At 41.9% G+C, this 23142-nt stretch overlaps 1 protein-coding gene across 1 annotated transcript in view; it reads left to right on the top strand.

Moving 5' to 3' along the window:
• The first annotated feature begins 1059 nt into the window (after positions 1 to 1059).
• FREM2 (FRAS1 related extracellular matrix protein 2) overlaps positions 1060 to 23142 on the top strand; it is a 129553-nt gene continuing 107470 nt past the window's right edge. Inside the window, exons 1-2 of the mRNA XM_027674469.1 lie at positions 1060 to 6208; positions 10316 to 10405. Coding sequence (XP_027530270.1) covers positions 1060 to 6208; positions 10316 to 10405 — 5239 coding nt within the window. The remainder of the gene's footprint in view (positions 6209 to 10315; positions 10406 to 23142) is intronic.

Below are 23142 nucleotides of genomic sequence, written 5' to 3'. Positions count from 1 at the left end.
TTTTCGCTTTTCTATTATTAGAAACCTTTTTTAAAAACAGGCATTTCATTAACATGAAAGAATTCTAGCAGCTGTGCAAAACGATGAATCAAAACTCAGAACCTGCTATCAGGAATTTTAAAAGGCAAGGAACTCCTGCAAGCCCGGGCTCTTATTAATGCGCTTTTAACTGCAGGCACAAGGTGGCAGAAATACCGCGAAGCTTTAATTCACCCGCCGCTGTGACCAGTCACCTCCGAGGAGTGAAACTGGATATCAACTGATGTGTTTTGCCCCGGGGATACTTTTCCATTCCCTTCCCGGCGCACGGTCGGGCAGGGCTCCACGCCGCCCCGGCGACAGCCCCGGGCGCTTCCCCTCCTGCCGCGCACACCCCGATTTTCCTCGGGCACCTTTCCCGCTGTCCCGTTATCCGGGCTCGGGTCCCGGGCAGCCCTGCTCCTGCCGCCGAGAGGAAGGGAAACCCCGAGTCCTTCCCGGCAGCGATGAGGGGACAGCTCGGCTCTAGTTGTGCCCCAAGCTCAGTGCAGGGGGGGGGCGAGGCGGTGCCGCTCTCGCTGCTCCCGGGGCCGGCGGAGGTGCGCTCCTCCGGTGCGGGCCAGCAGCACCGCCCTTCCCCCGACGTGAGGGCTCCGGGTGGGGGCCGCAGCGCCCTTCCCGTGGCAGCTGCCGACAGGGCCATCCGTGCCCGCCGCCCCCCCGGCTCCCGCACGGCCAGGGCTCAGCTCTCCCGCCCCCTCGTCCTCCGCAACCTGCCGGGCGGCCGCGGGAAGAAGAGTGGGGGAGCCTCGTTCCTCCCCGTAACTTGCATGATTGACACACCTCTCCGCCCAATCGCGCACGGCGGCCTCGCCCCCTGCGGGTGCCCATTGGCCGCCCGGAGGCGTAGGGCGGGGCTCGCTGGTTCGCGGGGCTCCCCTCCGGAGCGGGGGCGTTGCTCGCAGAGCGCGGCGTGAGCGCGAGGTGAGCGGGCTGGGTGGGCCGCGCCGGCGATAGGAGCGGCGCCACGACTTGGCCTCTGCCGGAGGCTCCCGGCGCTTCGCTCTGCCGGCAAGGACGATGCAAACTTTCCCCGCCGCGCTGCTGGTCGGCTTGCTGCCGCCGCTGCTGCTGTTGGGCGGCTGCGCCTGGGCTGGGGCGCCGGAGCCACCGCCAGGCAGCAGCGCCGCGGTCTCCTCGCCCTGGTCGCCGGAGGCGGCCCCCGTGGTGGTGGCCAACCGCGGGCTGCGTGTGCCCCTGGGCCGCTCCGCCTGGCTGGACCCCGCGCGGGACCTGGTGCTGCAGGTGCAGCCGGGTGACCGGTGCCACCTCACCGTGCTGGACGAGGACCCGCTGTGGCAGCGCCCGGGCCACCTGAGCCCCCGGCGCTTCTCCTGCGACTTTGGCGCCCGCGAGGTGCAGTACTCGCACCTGGGCGGCCGCAGCCCCGCGCGGGACCGCGTCCGCCTGCAGCTGCGCTACGACTCGCCGAGCCGCTCCCTGGTGCTGCCCCTGGTGCTGGAGGTGGAGGTGCTCTTCACCCAGCTGGAGATCGTCACCCGCAACCTGCCCCTCACTGTGGAGCGCCTGCGGGGCACCAGCAACCCGCTGGACGCCCGCAGCCTGGAGTTTGCCTTCGAGCCGGGCCGGCAGCGCTGCCGGGTGGGGCTGCTGCCGCTGCTGGCCGGGCTGCCCCGCTACGGAGAAATCCTCAACTACCCCATGGCGGCTGTGAGCGCGGGCGGGGAGGCGGCGGGGGGCGTCCCGGTGCCTTCCTCGATGTGGGACTGCGAGGAGTTCCTGCGCCTGGGGCTGCGTTACCGGCACACGGCAGCCGGCGGGTCCCCGAACCGTGACTTGGTGCCACTGGTGGCGGAGCTGCGGGAGGCGGCGGGCGGCGGGGCACTGCTGAAGCGCGAGTACTTCCAGGTGCTCGTGCGGATCCGGGCCGGGACTGAGAATGTGGCCCCCAAACCCAGCTTCTTGGCCATGCTAATGATGGAGGTGGACCAGTTTGTCCTTACGGCCCTCACACCTGACATGCTGTCAGCTGAGGATGCTGAGTCGCCACCAGACCTGCTGCTCTTCAACATCACCTCTCCCTTTGGCCCTGGCCAGGGCCACATGGTCAGCACAGACGACCGGAGCTTGCCCGTCACCTCCTTCAGCCAGCGGGACGTGAGGGAGCTGCGCATTGCCTACCAGCCGCCCATGGAGGACTCGGATCGAGAGCGGCTTTTCGAGCTTGAGCTGGAGGTGTTGGACCCAGAGGGTGCTGCCTCAGAGCCCTTTGCCTTCGTTATTGTAGTGAAGCCCATGAACACCCTGGCACCCGTGGTGACCCGCAACACTGGCCTTGTGCTCTATGAGGGGCAGTCACGGCCTCTCTCAGGCCCAGGTCCCAGCCCTAACCTGGTGATCAGTGACGAGGATGACCTTGAGCAGGTGCAGGTGAGCGTGGTCGCAGGGCTGAGGCATGGCCACCTCACTCTCCTGGAGGACACACCAGGATCTGCTGCCCCCCGTAAACATTTCACCGTGGCTGAGCTGGCAGCAGGCTGGGTCATTTACCAGCATGACGGCAGTGAGTCTCCACTCAGTGACAACCTGGTGCTGCGGTTGGAAGACGGTGCCTCTCGCCATCGCGTTGAGTTCCTTTTCCCCATTACCCTGGTGCCCATTGATGACCAGCCACCCCTACTTAATGCTAACACCGGGCTTGCCATGGCTGAGGGTGAAACAGTGCCCATCACCACCCGTGCTCTTAGTGCCACTGACATTGACTCGCAGGATGCCATCCTGCTCTTCATAGTGGAGTCTGGCCCAACTGCTGGGCAGCTCCTCCTTCGTCAAGCACAACCACCTCCTGGCTGGGAAGAGGAGGAAGAAGATGAGGGCTTTTCTTGGAGGAGAGTGCCAGCTTTAGCAGGGAGCTCCCTCATCTATGAAAAGCCAGTGAGAGAGTGGCTGCAACAGGACATTGTAGAAGGGCGTCTCTATTACCAACACTTTGGGGCTCACAGCCCTGGCCCTGGGGTTGTGTTGGACCAGTTTGTCTTTAGAGTCCAGGATGACAATGACCCACCCAACCGCTCGGGGCCACAGACTTTTGTGATCCGGGTACATCCTGTTGACAGATTAGCCCCAGAGCTGCATAGTAGCAGCAGCCTGCATTTAATAGTTGCAGAACAGCAGGTGACCCCCCTGCGGAGGAAGCACTTGTGTTACACAGATCAGGATTCAGGGGACCGTGAACTCCGCTATACAGTAACACAGCCCCCCACTGACACTGACACCAACCACCCTCCAGATGTACATGGAGCTCGCCTTGGATCCCTTGTACTGACTGAGGATCACTCTGTAGAAGTTACTCACTTCACCCAAGCCCAGATCAATCACCACAAGATCTCGTACCGCCCCCCACAGGAAGAGCTGGGGGTGGCTCCTCATTTGATTCAGTTTCAGTATCTAGTGCAAGATGCGGCTGGCAATGCAGCCAAAGGGACGTTCACCATCTACCTGCAGCCTGTGGATAACCAGCCTCCTGAAATCACTAATACTGGCTTCACTTTGCCTGAGGGAGGCAGCCATGTCCTTCGTCCAACTGAGCTGGATGCTAGTGACACGGACACAGAACTTGCCCATCTCAGATTTATCTTGACCCAGGTTCCTCGGTATGGCCAGTTGCAGCTTTCTGGGTACAGTCTGGTTCCAGGAGGTGTCTTTGGCCTGGAGGATATCAGACAAGGGAGGGTGGTGTATGTGCACAGTGGAGCTGAGACCAACAGTGATACCTGCAGGCTTGATGTGAGTGATGGGGTTCATTTTGTGCCCATCACACTGAAAATGAATGTGCACCCAGTTGATGATGAGGTTCCTACACTTCGATTACCCCCGGGCACTCTTGGTTCCTACCTAGATGTGCTGGAGAATGGTGCTGCTGAAATCACTGCTAATGTCATTCAAGGTACCGATGAGGATACAGATGACTTAATGTTAACCTTCATTGTAGAGGATCCTCCTCAGCATGGGAGCATCCTGGTTCAAGGGGTGCCTGCAGAGAGATTTTCCCAGAGAGATCTGCTGGATGGTGCTGTGGTATATGCGCACACTGGTGGTGAAATAGGCCTTCTGCCCAAGGAAGATGCCTTCAACCTTACCTTATCTGACCTGTCTGAGAAGTGGAGCGTCAGGGGCAATGTTGTTCAGGGAGTTTCAGTTGTGGTGACCATTCTTCCTGTTGACAGTCAAGCCCCAGAGATTTTTGTGGGGGAGCAGTTCTTGGTAACAGAAGGTGACAAACAAGTCATTACTTCTACTTACCTCAGGGCTGAAGATGTGGATACTCCGAGTGATGATATACTCTGCACAATTGTTGCTCAGCCCACATCTGGATATGTAGAGAACATCTCTCCTGCCCCGGGGTCTGAAAAATCTAGGGCAGGTGTAGCTATAAGTGCTTTTACCTTGAAAGACCTCCGTCAAGGGCATATTTTTTATGTGCAAAGTATACATAAAGGTGTAGAGCCTGTTGAAGACAGATTTGCTTTCCGCTGTTCTGATGGCATTAACTTTTCCCAGAGGCAGTTTTTCCCCATTGTTATTATGCCCGTCAATGATGAGGAGCCTGAAATCTTTGTGCGAGAGTTTGTTGTGATGGAAGGCATGAGCCTGGTTATTGATACTCCCATCCTCAATGCAGTTGATGCAGATGTCCCTGCTGATGAGTTAATGTTCACAATCACTAGCGTTCCCAGGCACGGCCACATTGTGAACCAACTGGTCAATGGAACTGTCCTCGTGGAGAGCTTCACCTTGGATCAGATAACAGAGAGCTCCAACATACTCTATGAACATGATGACTCTGAGACAAAGGTGGACAGTTTTGAGGTGAAACTCACAGACGGTAAACATACCGTTAGGAAAACAGTATCCATCATGGTTATTCCTGTAGATGATGAGACACCCAGAATGGCCATCAATGATGGTTTGGAGATTGAAATAGGGGAAACTAGAACTATTAATAACAGAATATTGAAGGCTACTGATCTTGATTCTGAAGACAAAACCTTGACATACGTTATAAGATATGGGCCGGGACAAGGACTCTTGCAGAGAATAAAGCCTTCAGGTGGAGTTGAGAATATCACCCTGGGAATGAACTTCACCCAAGATGAAGTGGATAGAAACTTGATTCAATATATGCATTTTGGCCGACAAGGAGTTCGTGATCTTATCAAGTTTGATGTGACAGATGGAATAAATCCTCTCATTGACCGCTACTTTTATGTGACAATAGGTAGCATTGATATTGTCTTCCCAGATGTAATCAGCAAAGGAGTTTCTTTGAAGGAAGGAGGGAAGGTAACCCTTACTACTGATTTGCTCAGCACCAGTGACCTGAATAGTCCAGATGAGAACTTAGTTTTCACTATTACCAGAGCACCTGTTCGTGGTCATCTTGAATGCACAGATCAGCCTGGGGTACCCATCTCCACTTTTACTCAACTCCTATTAGCAGGCAATAAAGTCTATTACATTCACACTTCAGAAGATGAGGTGAAAATGGACAGCTTTGAGTTTGAGGTGACTGATGGCTATAACCCTGTGTTTCGTACTTTCAGAATTTCCATTAGTGATGTGGACAATAAGAAACCCGTTGTCACAATCCATAATCTGGTGGTGAGTGAAAATGAATACAAACTGATAACCCCATTTGAACTGACTGCAGAAGACAGAGATACACCTGATGCATTGCTGAAATTTATCATCATTCAAATACCAGTTCATGGTCAGATCATGTTCAATAACTCCAAACCAGTCACCACCTTCACTAAACAAGATCTAAATGAAAATCTAATCAGCTACAAACATGATGGCACAGAATCAGTTGAGGATAGTTTCTCTTTCACTGTTACAGATGGCACTCATACTGATTTCTATGTCTTCCCCAACACTGTGTTTGAAACAAGGAAGCCTCAGACTATGAAGATTCGAATAATGGCTGTGGACAACAGTGTGCCTCAAGTTGTAATAAATAAGGGTGCTCAGACTCTTCGTATCCTGGCCACAGGTCACGTTGGGTTTCTGATTACCAACAAGGTGCTCAAAGTGGAAGACAGGGACAGTTTGCATGTTACTCTTAAGATCAGAATCACAGAGGGTCCACGCCATGGCTTCCTGATCCACCTAGGGAAAGGCAACCATAGCATCAGCCAGTTCACCCAAGGTATTACAATACTTCATGCTTTCATTTGATCACTGGAAACATTCTTTTTCATGATAAACTCTATAATAATTGATGGGAGAAACTGTCCAACAGTGAGCTTATTTATAATGGCTTCTTTATTTTTTATGTCTGTTTATTATTTATTGCATCTGTGACAGCTATAAACAGGAAATGGGGTCTGCTGGATAAACACTTCTTTGCTTTGAAGAGCTTAGTCCAGTTAACTGTGATTTCGAGTTTCTATCGGTGATAGAATTTTTGATAGCAGAATTGGACTGCACATCTTTAGAGACAGTGCTTTCTTTAATCAGTTTTATTTAGAAAATGCTATAGGAGTGGCCAAGCTATTATTAACTAATGGTCATACCATGGCTAGGGTATCAGTCGCTATACAGTCTGAGTACACTCAACTATAAAAGCAAAATACTTTCCTAACCAATGGGGAAATAATATATTATGAGTACAGTTGTTGCCTTAATTACACAAATCTTAACCACAAAGTGTTTATGGTAAATTAAAAGGTAATGTAAATGTTTTAAAATTATGTCAGTGGTACTTACTTTTTACATGGAACTAAAATATTAGGTGTTATAAATAAGGCAAAAACCACGTGTCGTACGTTCTGAAATTAAGCCTCAATGCAAGGCTGTGAAGTAATTTCAGTTGAAATGGGAGCATTAGTTATTCTCCAGAGAATTTTCCAGGTACTTTTCAATCAGTTAAAGGCTGGTTAATTAACAATGAAATGAGTTTTTTTGCAGCCTTCTGCAGCTGTGGAATAAGCAGACAGCACAACAGCATGGAGACTCAAAGTTAAAGGGGCTCAGCCAGGCTGAGCTGTGTAGGTAGTAAGGCTTGAGATGAACACCTGCAGTTGGCTGTATTTCATTTCACAGAGCCCAGTGTTGGCTGTAGCGATGTACCAAATCTTTCAAACAGTCCTGATGAACTTTCAAATGGGTGGATTGTCCTAAGTTTTGCAGTGTTAGTGCAGAAAAGATGATGAGAAGGGATCAAACAATGTCCAAAAAGCTTTGGTAACCAGCACGCTCCTTAAGTGTAAGGCTTCAGTAGTGAACTGTGAGTAATATTGAGAGTATTGCCAGAGAAAGTGAGAAACAGAAGAGAAAGGAAGTGAGCAAATAAACAGATTATCACTTTTTAAAGTGGGTTTCCTTTTACATTGAAGAATGTAGAATTATTGAACAGATGTTCCTTGAAAGTAGACCACTGCATAGCACAGTGATATCCCTTTTGGGTTTTTTTTGGGGGGGAGGAGCACTCTGGAGAGGTATGTATTCCATTCTCTCTTGTGCCATGTGGCCACGTGTACATTTGGCTGATGACTAAAATGAAGTTATTACTTGGCTTTGAATTGGCAGTCCAACCATGTGGCACACTAACTGGTCTTCATGCAGGCTATCTTAATATCCTAGGGTTGCCTAAGCTGGGTAAGAAGCATACAGCCCTTAGGAAAAATTGGTTTTAAAGCTAGTGAGAATCCCCAGAAAGCAATGTAACTTCACAGGTTCCCTGAAAGTACTGGCACAAGCACTCTTAATTTGTGTTGGGTTGAAGAATGTTTTTAAGAAATACACATTTCTTCAACAATTTTGTCCTCTGGCAGCTATAAGCAAATATCTCCTGGGCATCTGTGTTATTCTGTGGTATCTTCTCAACTTCCTGAATGCTTTTTATCGTGGTTTGTATTTTATGAAGCAAACATGAAAATGTCTTATGAAAGCACTTGAGGGAGAAGAGGTGCCTGTAAAGGCTGCATGAAAGGTAGAAATCATCACGCTTACATAAGGGATCATCTGAGGACAGGGAGACAGACCTTTCTGGAAATCATAGAATAATGTGGGAGCAAAAGTCATGGATGAAAGGGTACAACCTTTTCCTTTCCTTTCCTTTTTCCTCATATGCCCTGTTGTCTGTAGCTGCTTTGGGTATCAGAGAGGTTGTGAGTGGCAGGGAGACAAAAATTCTTGGCTGAACTTAGAATGCTACAGTTTGGAGAAGTAATATGAAACACAACTCTGTGTGTAGTTCACTGTTGTCCCTCACCTTGTGGCCCACTACCATTAACATGCAAACATTTAACGCTGTCAAATCCAGAGTAGTGAATTTATGCATCTTTTGTGCTTATGCTATACTGAGACAAATAATTATCTAATGTTCAGGGCAGAAGTAAACAAGACCCTCTTTTGTCATATTCTTAATAATCCCTGTGTAAGTGCAGATTTTGCAACTGACTTTGGAAAGCCTCTGTTGACTATTGGACCTGCTCTTATACACTTTCTTTTTATGTTTTGATTTTTCCCCTTTTTAGGCCTTTCATCCTGCCATGGGCCACCTCTTTTAAAATGCTGAATAATTCGAGTTTCATCAACATGTGTGGGTTCTTATGGGGCTTGTAAAACTTGATCAGAGTCTTCCAATTTATGTTGGAAGGGACCTCTGGATGTCATTTGGTCCACCCCCTACTCAAAACTGGGACAACTTTAAGTCAGATGAGACTGTTTAGGGTCTCATGCAGATAAATTTTGAAAGCTGCTCAGTAGTTTGTGAAGTCCATCCTAATACTCTACCACCTCACACTCTCATTTCTTGGATTTGTGCCTGTGGTTGTATGAACAGGCAGCCTGACCACACTGAGTAAGGTAACATTGATGAAACAAGATTCATTGTGTGCAAGTAGCATGAGCAGTCTGGTTTTTCAGGTTGCCTGTAACTGAAAGAGAGGGCAGAGCAATTGTTTAGTATACAACTTTCTGTCTTATGCAAGTGGAGATAATTATATTTTTGAAATAGAAAATTATGTTGGATGTATTTCAGAATTATGTTAGAGAATTCCAATATAAAATTAATTTTTAGCAATCACTGTAGTTACACAGAAATGAATTGTGCTTACAACTAGACAAGTTTTGATATATGCTCAAGTGACCCTGAACATGTTCTTGCTGAAAACAGGTCATTCCTTTGCAATTATTCTATCAAAATTAAGATATTTGGATGACAAGTAGCTTTTTTTCTTATGAGTTGGTCTTGGTCCTGCAAACACTGTTTCAAGTGTTTGTCTTTATATATGCTGGAATGATGGATTTTGATAAGGCTACCCACATGAGCAGAGCTGAGTACTTGTGTATTTGCAGGATGAAAGGTTTATTTGCTCCACTGGCATGAAGAGGTATTTGTTTGCATCCTCTTTACAGCCCCATGAATTTTTGATCTTTAACTTTCAAACATTTATGGAACAGATTCTTCAGTTACATATATTTGCTGATAGCGCTCTTGTTTGCCGTAGAAGATGTCTGGTTACTTTTGGAACTGAAGATTTTGTGAAGCTTTAACAAAAGTGGTTTTGGCTTCCTTTTACTCATGCATCCACCCTGACATCAGAAGAGAACTGGGGTGGTACTTGAGGTCCTCTTAAACACTATTAATCTCTAACACTTTTTCTTGAAAAAGGTATCAGATGTGGATTTTTTACCAAGAGCAGACTTTCAAAGAAAGTGACAAAAATTAGTTTTTTATGTGTTGTAGGATTCTCATCACTATTCAAGGAAGCCAGAAAACACAATATGAATAAATATTTATTTGCCTTTTTCATACTTTATTGCAATTGATGATTCAAAATTGTACATCGCATTTTTTTCTTACTCAAGTCTTGTCTGTATACTTTAATTGCATCTGTTTATTAAAACAATCAATCCCTGTAAATGTCCTCTACAGTATTTTTTAGGTTGAAGAATGACAGAATCAATTTTATAGTGGAGATACACTTCTGTTTAAGAAAAGAAACCACTAAAAATATGAAGTAGTTCTGACTGTTGAGCCCATGTTTGTAAATTCCCCTTCAATTCGTTTTGTAAATACAGGTTAAAAGAAAGAGGGCACTGGAGATGGGGAAGTAAAGAGAGGGAGAGTGAATGATATTTGTAAAACTTGAACACTGTTAATTCTGGAATTCCTCAGTTCTACTGGAGAACCTCAACCTCTCTCTTGTTGAAGCTAAACTGTTTAATACATGTCAAGTTTTTCTATAAAAACAGTTTTCTACCTTCAACATTTTAAATAAAATTTATTTTTCCTGACTCTTTCCAGCTGATATAGATGATATGAAGATATGCTATGTTTTACGAGGGGGTGACAATGCCACCAGTGACATTTTTCATTTCATCGTTGAAGATGGTGGTGAGTACTCCTAAGATCTGTGGTTTTGTTGGTTTTTTTAAAGACAAAGAGTTTAAGTATTTTTGGGGAGTTGAAGAACACTGAATTTAATTGAAAGAAGTCTATGTAACCTCCTGGAATATGATTTTTGTTATGCCTTTCCTATATTTTGAACTATTTCTGGTGATTAAAAAGAGAGCAGTTGATGAAATGGTAATTGAATCTAATGAAAAAAACCTCAACCTACTCTAGCAAGAAAGTGAAATTCTGTAAGTCTACTTAGATACCAGGCCTTTCTGTAGTTTTACTTTTGTATTCCCTGTCCAGGATCTTTACACGTAAATTCTCCTAAGTCTTTATCTTGAGAAACTTTCTAAATTTTGATTTGTTGTTATTGTTGTCTACCTTTTTAAAGGTTTCAGCTATAATGCTATTCATATGAAAACATTATCTGTAATGTACCTGTTGTGTAGAGTTCAAGTCTTGATTCTACCTACTTAACAAAATCCTCAATGGCTTGTCACAGATTTTCGTCAGGGGACTGATGTGAATTCTCCTGACTAATACTGTTTTGTGGGATTGTGGGAGATGCAAAAGGAAATATAAAACCAAAGTGAGAATACTGGCATGTACTCATTTGAGGAAAACATATGTAGATTGTTTGTTTGTTTGTTTTTAAAGCACAAAGAACAGTTTAAAGGGTAAACCAAATACATTAACAGGCTTTTTTCCATCCAAAGTCTGTACTTGAGGTGGTTATTCCTAAATATAGATATTCCTGTGTGTGGTAACAGGTGGCTAGATTATGTTACTTTAATACTTTCTTAATATGTGATACATAGCTCTATGAGGAATTGACAATGAATTTTATTAGTTAATTTAATAATATACTTCTTAGAAAACAAAGCTTCCAATTAGCTGATTGTCAGCCTGTGTTACTCAGCTTGTGTTACTGCTTCACAAGAAGCACAGCCAATTAAGGGTATTAAGATCAGTGAACAGGGATTTGTCCTGTCTGTCACAGATTGAACAGTTTTGTCACCATCTACCATTGCTGGGAGTGGGATGTTGAAGCATGTTCACCTCTCCATTGTGCTGGACAAGCACAGAAGAGACAGTATATTCCTCTAGAGACTTTTGAAAATGTCTTTGCAAATCTTTGTGACATCAGAGACCAAGTAGTGAGATAAGAGTTTGTAACACTTGACTTATTTTCCATGTATGTTTTCTTTTGACTGAGATATAGGTTAGAGAAATTTAAAGCTAAGTAAAGATAATGGAACATAGGATGCTATATTTTCGTAGTATTACCATCACTTTCTTATGACAAATGTCACCACACAGTGACATTGTTCATGATTTTTAAGTTGTTCTTCTAGTAGTTGAACAAATACTCATGAACCTTGAGATCTTTTGAGGTTTCATGTGATGGGACTAATTAAAACTGAAGAAAGTTTGCTCTCAACAAGCTGTTTAACATTAGTTCTTAAAACTGAGTTGCCCCTTGACAACCCAACATTTGTGGGACTTTTCTCCATGCTATTTAACACTTCATAGTGGCAAATATGTAGTTAAAGCAAATTGCACTTAATATATTCCAACTCTATACCAAGAATTTTTCTTTCATTGGAAAGCTTACCTGCCACATCTGCTTCTATTTAGCAGACCTGCAACAGCCTGTTAATTGTAACAGAATGCTGTTTTTCATAATACAAAGAATCATTATGATAACAAGATGCTTGCTGATTTTTTGGAGCCTTTGGAATTTGCAACATTACTGTCTTAGCTAGATGGTAAGGTGGTCTTTTCTTTCCTGAGGCTGTTTGTTGACAGAGTGAAAAATGAGCTGTGTTGCATTTCAGAGTATTTCTGATTTTCTGCCTAACTGAAGATGGTAAAGCTGCATTTAAAATTGATGAAGTTGTGATCAAAACATTAGTAATTATCTGTCTGAAATAACTCAAATTTCTTAGCAGTGTCTTTAGAATCTGTAACAGGTGAAAAATATAGCAATTTAATCCAGCTATATTCCCACCCTCCTCATAAAGACATCAAAGCCAGTGTTTTGCAGCTCAAGTATATTTTGGCAGACTTTCAGTGGTACCAAGACTATTGTTTAGTTTTTTTGATTTTAAGCCAGATCATACTAAGAGACTACAAACAAGAGCTGAGTGAAAGATGCAGCACAGGTGATCAACACTCACTGTAGAAAGGCACACTTCAGACTTCTGTCTCCTGTATCAGGAATTTTGCAGTAGTAACAGGTTTGTGCTACCATACAATGCCTAATACTATAAATTAAATAAGTGGGACTTCACTTCAGCCGAATTGTGTGACGGTCTATAAGTGATCCAGTTCAAATCAAGAAGGATTTCAAAAAGTGATTTGATGAATGAATATGTGTTCATGTAATTCAGCTAATGCTATTTTAAATAAGTAAAAACCCCTAAAATAAGGCACATATTGTGCTCCAGGTATTTTATATCTTCCACTGCTTTCATGCCTCAGTGAGAGAAACATACAACACCAATTTCTGATCTCTTCACATGACATGAATCAGAAAGTTGATTTTGCCCCATACCTATAGTGTTGCCTGCAAAATACTTTTCTACATGTCTTGCAATATATATTAGTTCATGGTCTGTGAACTGCAATTAGGAGAAAAAGAGCATGACTTTTCCTAGCTCCATCTTTTGATGGTTGATCTGCCCTACTCATTGTACCATGACTTACAAAAACAAATGCAGAAGGCTTTTTGTGAGCCTCTTAAATGACGATAGTCTGATTGTGGCCTGAGTCTGTTATCTCAGGCAATTGCCTGGAGAAACAAGTACAAGGAGTCATCAAACTGCTCTGGTATGAACTTTGTTGTGGATCTGGAATTTTGTTTATTGTCTAACATGTGGTAGCATTTATAGTGAGCAAGTTAGGGCAACAGCAGACCAGGTGGGTAAGTGAGGTGAAAAGAGCCAAGTCAGTGCTCTGCCAGCTCTTGGCCCCTTGCCTGCTCTGTTTCTCACAGTGGGAGTAAGGTGAGTGCCATGCTGCATACCAAATCATGACCTAGGATCTGAAAGCATGAAATAGGGTACCAGTACAAGGTTGGTTGCTTGGTGGCCAGAGGAGAAAACTGCAGTATAGACAAATGAAGACTAGCTCAGGCATTATGGCTGTCTCATGATAAACTTTCTGATTATAACTAAAGAGAACAGAAACGGGATCAATATGAAGAGAAAGGAAGGCCACTTAAAAGGAAAGGAAGCCCTCAGGACTGTAATTCACAAGTGAGAGCATAGGCCTTCTGTATTCAAATCAAAATTAGAGGTTTCACCAGAAAGAACTGGTTGAGTTTTAAAGCTCTGTAAGAGTCCTATTGTCAGCATCAATCACCTGCAAATGTATGGCTGTAAGGCTTTTGTGGCGTTAAATGGCATTTCTTATAAGAGTAATTAAAAAGTAGAATAAATTGAACACAATTTGGCTATTTATTAGCACTAGAGCTCTTTAAAGGTAGAAAGTGTTTTTTTCTTCATATATAGAGATTTAGCTGAGGATAAATGATGATCTGTTATAAAGTGTGTGAGCTCATGCATTTCTGTTATACTGAGAACAAGAAGACAGTGGAGTATATTGGATGCTCCCGAGTTAGCTGTGTGACGTTTTGAAAGAAACTACTTTAGTTGATATTAACAATTTTCTTTCCATTTTGTTTTAAATTTTGGTCTTAAAATAAGTATGTGTACACCTGTTGATACTGAAAATGTGTTTACTGAAAAAGTGTTATGAGTCCATTTTAGCAAAACCATGGAGAAAGTATGAAATTTTGTTTTTCACAAAGATTGTGAAATAGTCTCAGTTGAATCACTTTCCTCAAGAGTGGTCTCTACATTCCATTAAGAAGGTGAAGGAAAAACCCGTCTTAGCAAGGGCAAACATGTGACAGTGGTGAATCCTGATGTTTACATTATTCAATTCTTAATTCAATAATTAATAAAGAAATGAATGCTACCAGAAGGCAGGGAAAGCAGGATTTTTCCCCATGGGAAGGTAAAAAAATGCAAATCCAGACTGATAGTTGAACTCCTGGACATATTTCTGATGTATAAGTTGGCACATTATTGAAAGACTCACTAGATTGAAGAAAATATTCAGTTGAAAATGCTTGAGCCTTTAGTGAAAAACAAACTCATATAGTAAATTATATCTGATAATTTTAATGGAAGCTGCAGTGTCTGCAGCAAGTCTGGAAGCTCGAGAAAATTGTATATGTATGGCACTGCCAAATATACACATAGACATGGTGCTTCAGCTATGCAAAATGGCACTAATCCTTACGGAATGAAAGTTGACAGAGAAGTTAGCTCCAGTGTGTTGAGCTCTTGTACCTGTTTCAGAAAACTGCATGCTACAATTTCACGCTACAATCCCTTGTGAGTGGTCTGAGGCTTTTTTACTCCTTACATGAACTGTGCACTGAAAATGTACAGTTAAAACTGAAGTATATTGTTTACCTTCTCGTTATTTTCTCTGTTTGTCTGAGATTTCTTAATGTCACTGCAGTCAGTCATAATAATTGAATAAGAATATGGATCTAATGCCCACCTATCCAATCTGTAGAAGGTATTTTCTCATGAAATGTGCTGCTTCAAACAATGTGAAACTGGTTGAACTGGTTTAAGGCAAATTTTTTGCCAGATTCTGCTGATTGTGTAGAGTAAAACAAACATACCCCAAAGCTGGCACTAAACTCAAACCCCAGCACAAACTCCATGCCTCCAGAGGAAGTATCAAAGTCAAATACATTCCTGGCTCTGCAATGGGTATCGGTTCTGAGGTAGCAGTACTACTGCAACAGTGTGCTGAATGCCAGTTAGAGAGCAGAGTTTCTCTGTAAAGGACTATTGTTGTATTCTTTTTTGATTCACATAAAAGAAATGTTTTATCTAGTTAGGTTTTGTAGATAACTCTGAAATGTTCAAGATCGGGTCATGTGAAGTCAGTAAAGGAATGTTTCTCTCTTATAAAAAGTGTTCTGCTCCCAAGTATTTTTAAAAGAAGACGTTCTTGACCTGCTTGTTCCTTTAGTGCTCTCATTGCAGTAGTTTGCCTTGTTTGTTCTTCCTCCTGCCCTGTCTGTCTTCTGAAGTTTGAGAAGCTGACAACCAGGATTGCAGCACCCATGGAAGAGGTTCTTGTTTTGAACCTCATTATTTTTTGTTGCAAAAACCTAGTGTCATCCTAATAATTTTTTTAATTAGTCAGTTCCATTAACTTTTCCTGTTCTGAGTAAAAAAATGAGATTACCCTGCTTTGGGCTTTTTGGGTCTGGAGCATTCAGAAAAAAAACCCCAAGATCGTGCAAGGGGAAAACCCATTTCCTGTTCAGCCTTAATTTGAACTGTAATCTGACTTACCTGACTTCTTTCTCTGCTCAGTGCTTCAGTGGAGTGCTCCAAACTGTTTCTTTAGGACTGCTAAGCGATATCTTGCACTACCGTGCCTCAAAGGTAGAATGGTTTCAAAGGGAAAGAAATAACAGATTCTCATGGCTGTTTTAGGAATGTGAGGATCACTAGGGGAACAAGAATTGTTTTATTTCAGGCTCTTTGGGCAGCTTTTCTGACTTAAAGCCAAAGCATCACAAAGCCAAGGCTCACTAAAACTGGTGATTTACATCATTAGCTAAATCTTATTTAAACTTTTCATTACAGATCCCTAAATGCCTTAACACAGCACTGCATTTTCCTGTTCTAACATTTGGTTAAATCCTCACTGAAGCAAGAATCTTTCAAAAGAATTCCCTGAAGTTAGCCTTTAAACCTATTTTCTGCAACAACTTCATAGACTTTTCCCAAATACATTTATGCAAGAAATTTTGTTAATTGAAGAATCACTGTTTCACTGCTTAGAGAAAACTCTCCATTAAGTTTGTGAAATACAATTATTTTATCTGTCATCCTTTATTTTGCTAAAAAAAATATTTATTTCTCAATTTCACCGTTCTTGTATGCTTTATTCATTTGTGAGAGAGTAATATTACATGCCTGAGTTTAATTATTAAACTAAAAAGGTTGTCAGTGCTACTTTTCAAAGCAAAAATACTGATGTGTTTTCCTGGGTGAGCTTTAATAATAATGTGGGAACAGACATTTTGGACTGAATATCTGATAGTTCATAAAGAAGCAGACTGGTGAAATATCATTGGCAATTATTTGCAGCATCCTTGCTTGAGCTCGCATATGGCATTTGAGCACACCAGTCTTGCCAAGAAACTACGTTTATCTTTGGCTTAAAAATGAGAGCGTCACATGCTGGCAGTACGTTTGCCATCATTTGCCAAGTACTGTATTGAATTCTAGTCTGTTAGGCTTGTTGCTGCTGTTTAAATATACTTTAGGTTGGTGCCCAAACAATTTTCCACATGTCACACTTCTTGCTGTAAGTATTACCAAGGGATTTAAATAGTTAGTTTGACACTACGGTTTATAAAAAAATAAATATATAAATAAACCTTACCATAAATAAAAAATTAGTTCATGGGGACACTGTTGTGAATGTGGCTGCAAGGTCACAGCATAGTATCTGTGAAAGAATACAGGAGTAAGAGGTGCTTATATGGGGCGTATAGGAAGTTTAGTACAAGCCTTACTAATCTCAGTGCAAAGACTTTCATTGTCTTTTGTACCACTTATATTGGTCTCTTTGTCATGGCATTTTAGACTGAAATGGGGAAATTATTGAATTTTCCATTTCTAACTTTGAATATCACCTTATCCTCCAAATAAATGCATAGAAAAGGTCTACTTTGTCGAGCTGAAACAAGATTTTCTTTTTGTGAGGAATAAAGGTAGCTGTTTGATTTGGCAAGAGAATTTTGTTTGTTTTTAATTATTGGGGTTCAAATGGTGATTTTATACAAAAGCAAAGATTTCCTCTGCCCCTCACCCTGGATTATTGATCGTTTTTTAACAAAAGCAAAGCAGTATACTTGAAACTATGAGTTTAGGTACTGCCTTGGGTTAGAAAAGGAGAGGCAATTGTGGTTTTAATTGCCTTTTAGGCAGAAGTTAAAGCACTTTTTCCAAATGTGGAAGTCTCACATACAGTTCCTTCATTTCAAAGGTTTTCAACTCATATTCCCTCTAATGTGCCCTCACTTATATTCTAGCCTGTTTTGTGTTATTTTTTTGTTTGCTGCTGCCCAAGAATATGAGTTCTTAATTACTCTTTGGAACATAGCCTGGACTCAGCTGATCCACTTTACAACTAAGTATTCTTACTATGGGCCCAAAAAATTCTGTCTCATTCTTTTGTGTCTGTTCCTCCTCTCTTTTTCCCCTTTATTTCTCCTTTGCTGCTAATACCTGCAATGTTCCACAGAATAAAACGGCTTGAACAGGCCAATTAGGAGCAATGCATTCCAGATTAATCCTTAGGCTGGTGGTTTAGATCAGGGTCTAGAGCAGGGAGGTTTTGATTCCATTCCAGTTCTCTTTGAGTCGGGGCCAATAGTCTTGTCTTCCATGTAGAATGAGCACCTTGACTGTCAGGCTGGTTGGATAGAAGGGAAATGTCTCAAACACCGTCACCTGTTGATAGATATTTTTCGAGTTTCCAACTGAGATCACTTGCTGAGTAATCACACTTTTAAAGAACAGTGTAGTCACAACAAAGTTTACCAGTTCAGCACTTGGAGCTGAATCATGCTTGCTTTACTGAGCTGAATAGTGCCATTGATTTCATTTGACCTGGTCAGATGAGAGGCAAGGAAGATAATGCTCAAGGTAGCCCTATAAGTACTTAACAGGCTTTTTACTTAAAAATAATCCCCAATTTAGCTTTTATATTCTTATGATACAGAATATGGGCCCAGATATCAGCAAAAGAAGCATGACAATGAGCAGTAAAATTAGGTCAAAATGCAAGAATTAAAAGGATTAAGGAGACACACTAGGCTTAAGTAGAAGAATTGAGAACTCTCAGCAGTAACACTGATTGCCAGTGACATGAGAACCTGCAGAAAGACACTAATTCCTAAAGTGAGCCATAATAAGCTTGTGAAATTATCTTGGTAGTTGGTTGCAAATTTGGATATTCTAAAGGGCTCTAGAGAAGGGACACTGGCTGCTGTCAAGAAACTCTGCTCACAGCAGCTAAGTTTGTTTACTTTCCCAACTTGTTTTACTCGAGGGATTCTAAATAGACCTCAGAGTAAGTTTAGTTTTTATCACTTCTCTGGTGAGTTAACTGTGTAGAGTCCCCTAGAGTTCCCACAAAGTGTGTCAGCAGTAAATAAAATGTATGCAAGAAGTTTCTGGACTTTTCAAAAAATTAGGTTGATACTTACACAAAGAGGGATAAATACCTCCAAAAAAACATAAGACATGTGTGGAAATACACTAAGAATCAAGTTAAATTAAAAATGGAGAAAATAAAATTATGGCATACATTGTCATCAAAGTTTTGCAATTTGTGCATCTTTATTTACAATACTCTCAATGTTGTAAGCTTTTATTTGCTTTGCTAGATATAAGGCTTGTAATATAAGGACCATTCTTACCTCATCAAACTCTTTGTTTTTTTTAGAAAAATGAAGATGTTAGTTTTATTTCATAAGCCCAAATTTTGTTTGGATGCTGTTCAAATTTTCCCTGAAATTATATGATCTGTTCTTTATAATTGGCATCAAAGTAGGTTAGGGTGTGTTTTGGTTGTCTAGGGCTTGACAATGGTGACAATAGAGTAGAGCGTTTATGTATAAGAATCGGGGGAAGGCCGACAAGGCAGATGTCGTGGTGGGAGTCTGTTATGGAGCACCCAACCAGGATGAAAAGGCAGATGACATATTCTATAAGCAGTTGGGAGAAGGCATTGGAACAGGCTGTCCAGGGAAGTGGTTGAATTCCGATCTCTGGAGATATTTAAAACATATGTGGATGTGGAACTTAGGGACATGGTTTAGTGGTGAATTTGGCAGTGGTGGGTTAATGGTTGGACTTGATGATCTTAGAAGTCTTTTCCGAAATGATTCTATGAAGTTAAGAGCCAGAAATGATACAAACAAAGTGAAAATCTTGTTAGAGTAAGTTAATTAATTTAACCTGGGTTGATTTTTTTTTGGGTTTGGCCTAGATGGGGATTTCTTAGGTTGGTATGGTGTGGCTTGTTTTCTCTAGGGTTTCCTGTAGTTAATCTTTCTTTTACATATTTAACTAATTCATTTTTAGTTTTAGTACTAGAAAGGATTTGATTTATTGGTAAGCCCTTAGGAAGCTCTTTGGAAAGACAGATTTTTTTTCCCATTCCCGAAGAAGGATTTTAGCTTGTTTAAGTTCAAGTCATTAGTGAAACATTAATTCAGTCAACTTGATACACCATTGCCCTGAATGTTTGCCAGAAATCCAATCTCAGTAACTCTTAAGTACCAGCACAGCATTTCTGTCACTTTGCTGTATAACATGCATTTTCTTCAAGACTGTAGGAATGCTGTTACCACAGACCTTGCTGCTTCTTTAAAGCTTTGTAGTTGTCGTGTAACATAATTAGAGAGGGAATTGTAAGGATACCTTTAAAGAAACATTTGAAGCCTAATTCAACGGCCAGTGCCTCTTTGTGCCTAGGGGTTTGTGGTTTGAACCTCCATTACTGAAATCTTTGAGAATATTTTTTTCACTTCTTACTTTGGTATTCCAGAGCAGGTCATACAAGATAAGATTCCCATAACTAATAGCATGCCATTATTCACTGTCCCTAAAACTATTTTGCCCTAGAAATTTTTATTTTAGGGCCTTCAAAGTATTTGATTTCTTATTCTGATGTCTCCTTTTTAGGCAGAGCTTGTGGTCTCAAGAGCCCAAGACACTGTAACCAGTTAAAAAAAACACTGAAGTACTCTGTATATTATTTTAAGACTTTTCTGGGCTTTGTGCTGAATTCATTCACTGTCTACACTATTTAATCTCAGTAATTCCAGTCAAACTGACTCATTATTACTGTAGAGGATTTGTAGTACTGTGTGCTCAAATACATCACTCCTGAGAGAATTTCAGTGAGAGTCTTTTGGATAGAGATATGAGATCCTAATAAAAAGGAAACTAGTCGTTACCTTTTCTTCTGGCAAATGCACGAGTTCATCACACTCAACTTCTTTAGGGATAGGTGATGCAGTACTGTACATTGAAGATCCAAATGGCAACCTCTTTAGTGGGCATTTTGAGTGGGGTTTTGTCCTGGATTCATCCTAATCAAGTCAAGGTCCTTGAAATGCTGAATTTATAGCCATAATAAATTTAGGTTCCCTTCGTTATATTGAGGATGAGTAAATTTGGATGTGACACAGAACAATTGCTCTGAATTTTAATCCAATTTTGCCCATAGCTTCCTTTTCATGTGTACGTAGAATTGAATAAATCATGTAAGTATTAACCAGAGCAGTGTTTAGCACTGGCAAGGTTTACAAGTTGGTTGGTGAAGTGGACATTTTCAAGCTTGTTGACTGATTTGGGCATTACGCTAAATATAGGAAAGCACATGAGATTGACAGTGTCTTGCTTTACTTAATAAGTCATTGCATACTCTATTTCCTCTAGATATTTGAGACCTGTGCTTAATTTTCTCTGCTGCCTGAGGAAACTTAAATAAACATTTCCTGTAAAACTGCTGTAACCTTTAGGCTATAGGAAATGTGCGGTGAATCCCTCTTACTGAAGTAGAGTCATTTTGTGTGGAATGAGTTACTGTTCACTGTCAAGCACAGATCAAACTGCCTGTCCCACTGCATCAAAACCAGACCCTTTGGGGCTGCTGCTCAACTCTTGCGAGTTCTCTGTTTCATTCATCGTGGGGGAAAAGTCACTTGTTTTTCCTTCACAATCTTCCCTGTTTTGAAACCTAGCTCCCTGTTTTCCCTGGCCCCTAGGAGTTTCCACATATGGCTGTATGGGGGATTGTCCTGTTAAGTTTTCAGCTCTCTGCCCTTGATCTCCATCCAATCAACCCTTTTTTTCCCTTTCTCTGTCCTTTTTCTGCCTCCTGTTTGGTGTCATAGCCTGGTTGTACCAAGAATCATTGAGAGCTGATCAGATAGTTATCAGATGAGTAAATTAGCTAAGGACGGAGGGATTCCTTTTCCTAGCAGGAACTGGGAAGAGTTGAATTAGCCTGTGCTCCTGCAGAATGCTCTTTTTTGTACACCAGTGGCAAGTTGGAATGAGACAAAGCAAAGTATTGCTTTTGACACTGTTTTGCCACCAATGAAAAAGCATGGGCAAAAAAAAAAGAAACAGTAGCTGGAATAGACAGACTTTAGGCATTAAATTGAAGTTATGCGACTGCAGTGGTTGAAGGGGCCTAAAAATGAGGGATTGTAATCTTGGCATTGGGATCTATTGGCCAGCCCATTAGTCCAAATATTTTCTTATAACTCTCATTTTTCCCCACACTTAAAGACAGGCATAAGGTCATTTAATACTTTGTCATAGAGGTACTTTAGCAGTAGCATAGCAGAGCCCTGTGTGTCATTTTGAGATGCACAAGTACTACATGCTTGGTCCTTATTTTGAAACGTGCTGCTTCAGACCCATTAAAGGATCACAAGTGAGCTAAATTCAAATAAGTTGGACAATTTTTACCAGCAGTGGTTTTGCCCTAAATCATATAATGCATAATTCTTGGGTTTCAGATTATGAAGAATGGAGGACAGATCACAACGTGTTTTATTCACTTTTTTATTTCTTTAAGGGAAAATAACTCTTTTCAGAAAAAGAAATAGTACTCATGTACTTCCTACCTCTAAGGTATCTTGTTTTATGTGTATGTGTTCCCTGTTCAGCACACACACTCACCAACCCAAATGTCTACATCAAGGTAGTTGAGCTCGCAGTGATTCCTGTCATGTCTCCACCACCCTGAGTTACGCTGCTATTTGAACTCCTTTTCTGAATTGTTAGGATCATAGCACAAGTAAATTCAAGATGATATGATTTATTTTGATCAGCTCATGAAAATAAGTCTGCACCATATTCCAGTTAATGACCAGCAAGCATTTGCTAACACTTTAGGGAAGACAATGAAAAAGGGAAGAGAATTATTTTTATGAGGTCAGCCTTTTTTCCTCTTTATTGAATCTCCTCACTACATACCCCAAAATAGCCTAGATTTAGCTACTCCCCCTTTTCTGTCATCCAAGAGACCTGTTTCTGAGAAAATACTCTTTGCTACTCTGAGTGCTTATCAATTGAAAGAAGCCCCAAAAGAATCTACAGGTAAGAAATACAAAGCCATTAATTGAAATGTTTATCTTAAAGATAGTTAGTTTTAGGCTATTAGTCTCTATGTAGTTACTGCTATTATTTATATTAGTTTGATAATCATCAGTCATAGGAACTCTGCTTGAAATCATATGATAAAATTATTCCCTTCCCTTGATTACTACTATTACTGCCTATTACAGCAAACAACTAATTATATAACTTCAGATTTTTCATGGTTCTTTACACTTCCCTTGATTACACATGTAAACCAGACCTCATTCATTGTTTTTAAGTCCCAGATTCATTTAAACATCTGAGGAGTGTAACTTATTAGCACAGCCAGCCCTGGAACTGGTTACTGAATTGTTGAAATCCCAAGTGACTGCATTACCTTCTGAAGCTGTCTGCTTATAGAGAAGCCTCACTCAACTGGAGTACCTCAGAGATTACTCTTATGTGTGATGAATCTCTTCATTGTTGAACAGCCTTGCCTTGGTTTCCAGTACT

This window comes from Neopelma chrysocephalum, unplaced genomic scaffold (assembly GCF_003984885.1).
Source record: "Neopelma chrysocephalum unplaced genomic scaffold, ASM398488v2 Primary Assembly neopelma1_25, whole genome shotgun sequence".
Classification (NCBI taxonomy): Eukaryota; Metazoa; Chordata; class Aves; order Passeriformes; family Pipridae; genus Neopelma; species Neopelma chrysocephalum.
Note: the sequence above shows the minus strand (reverse complement) of the source record. Positions and strands in the feature narration are given on the sequence as shown.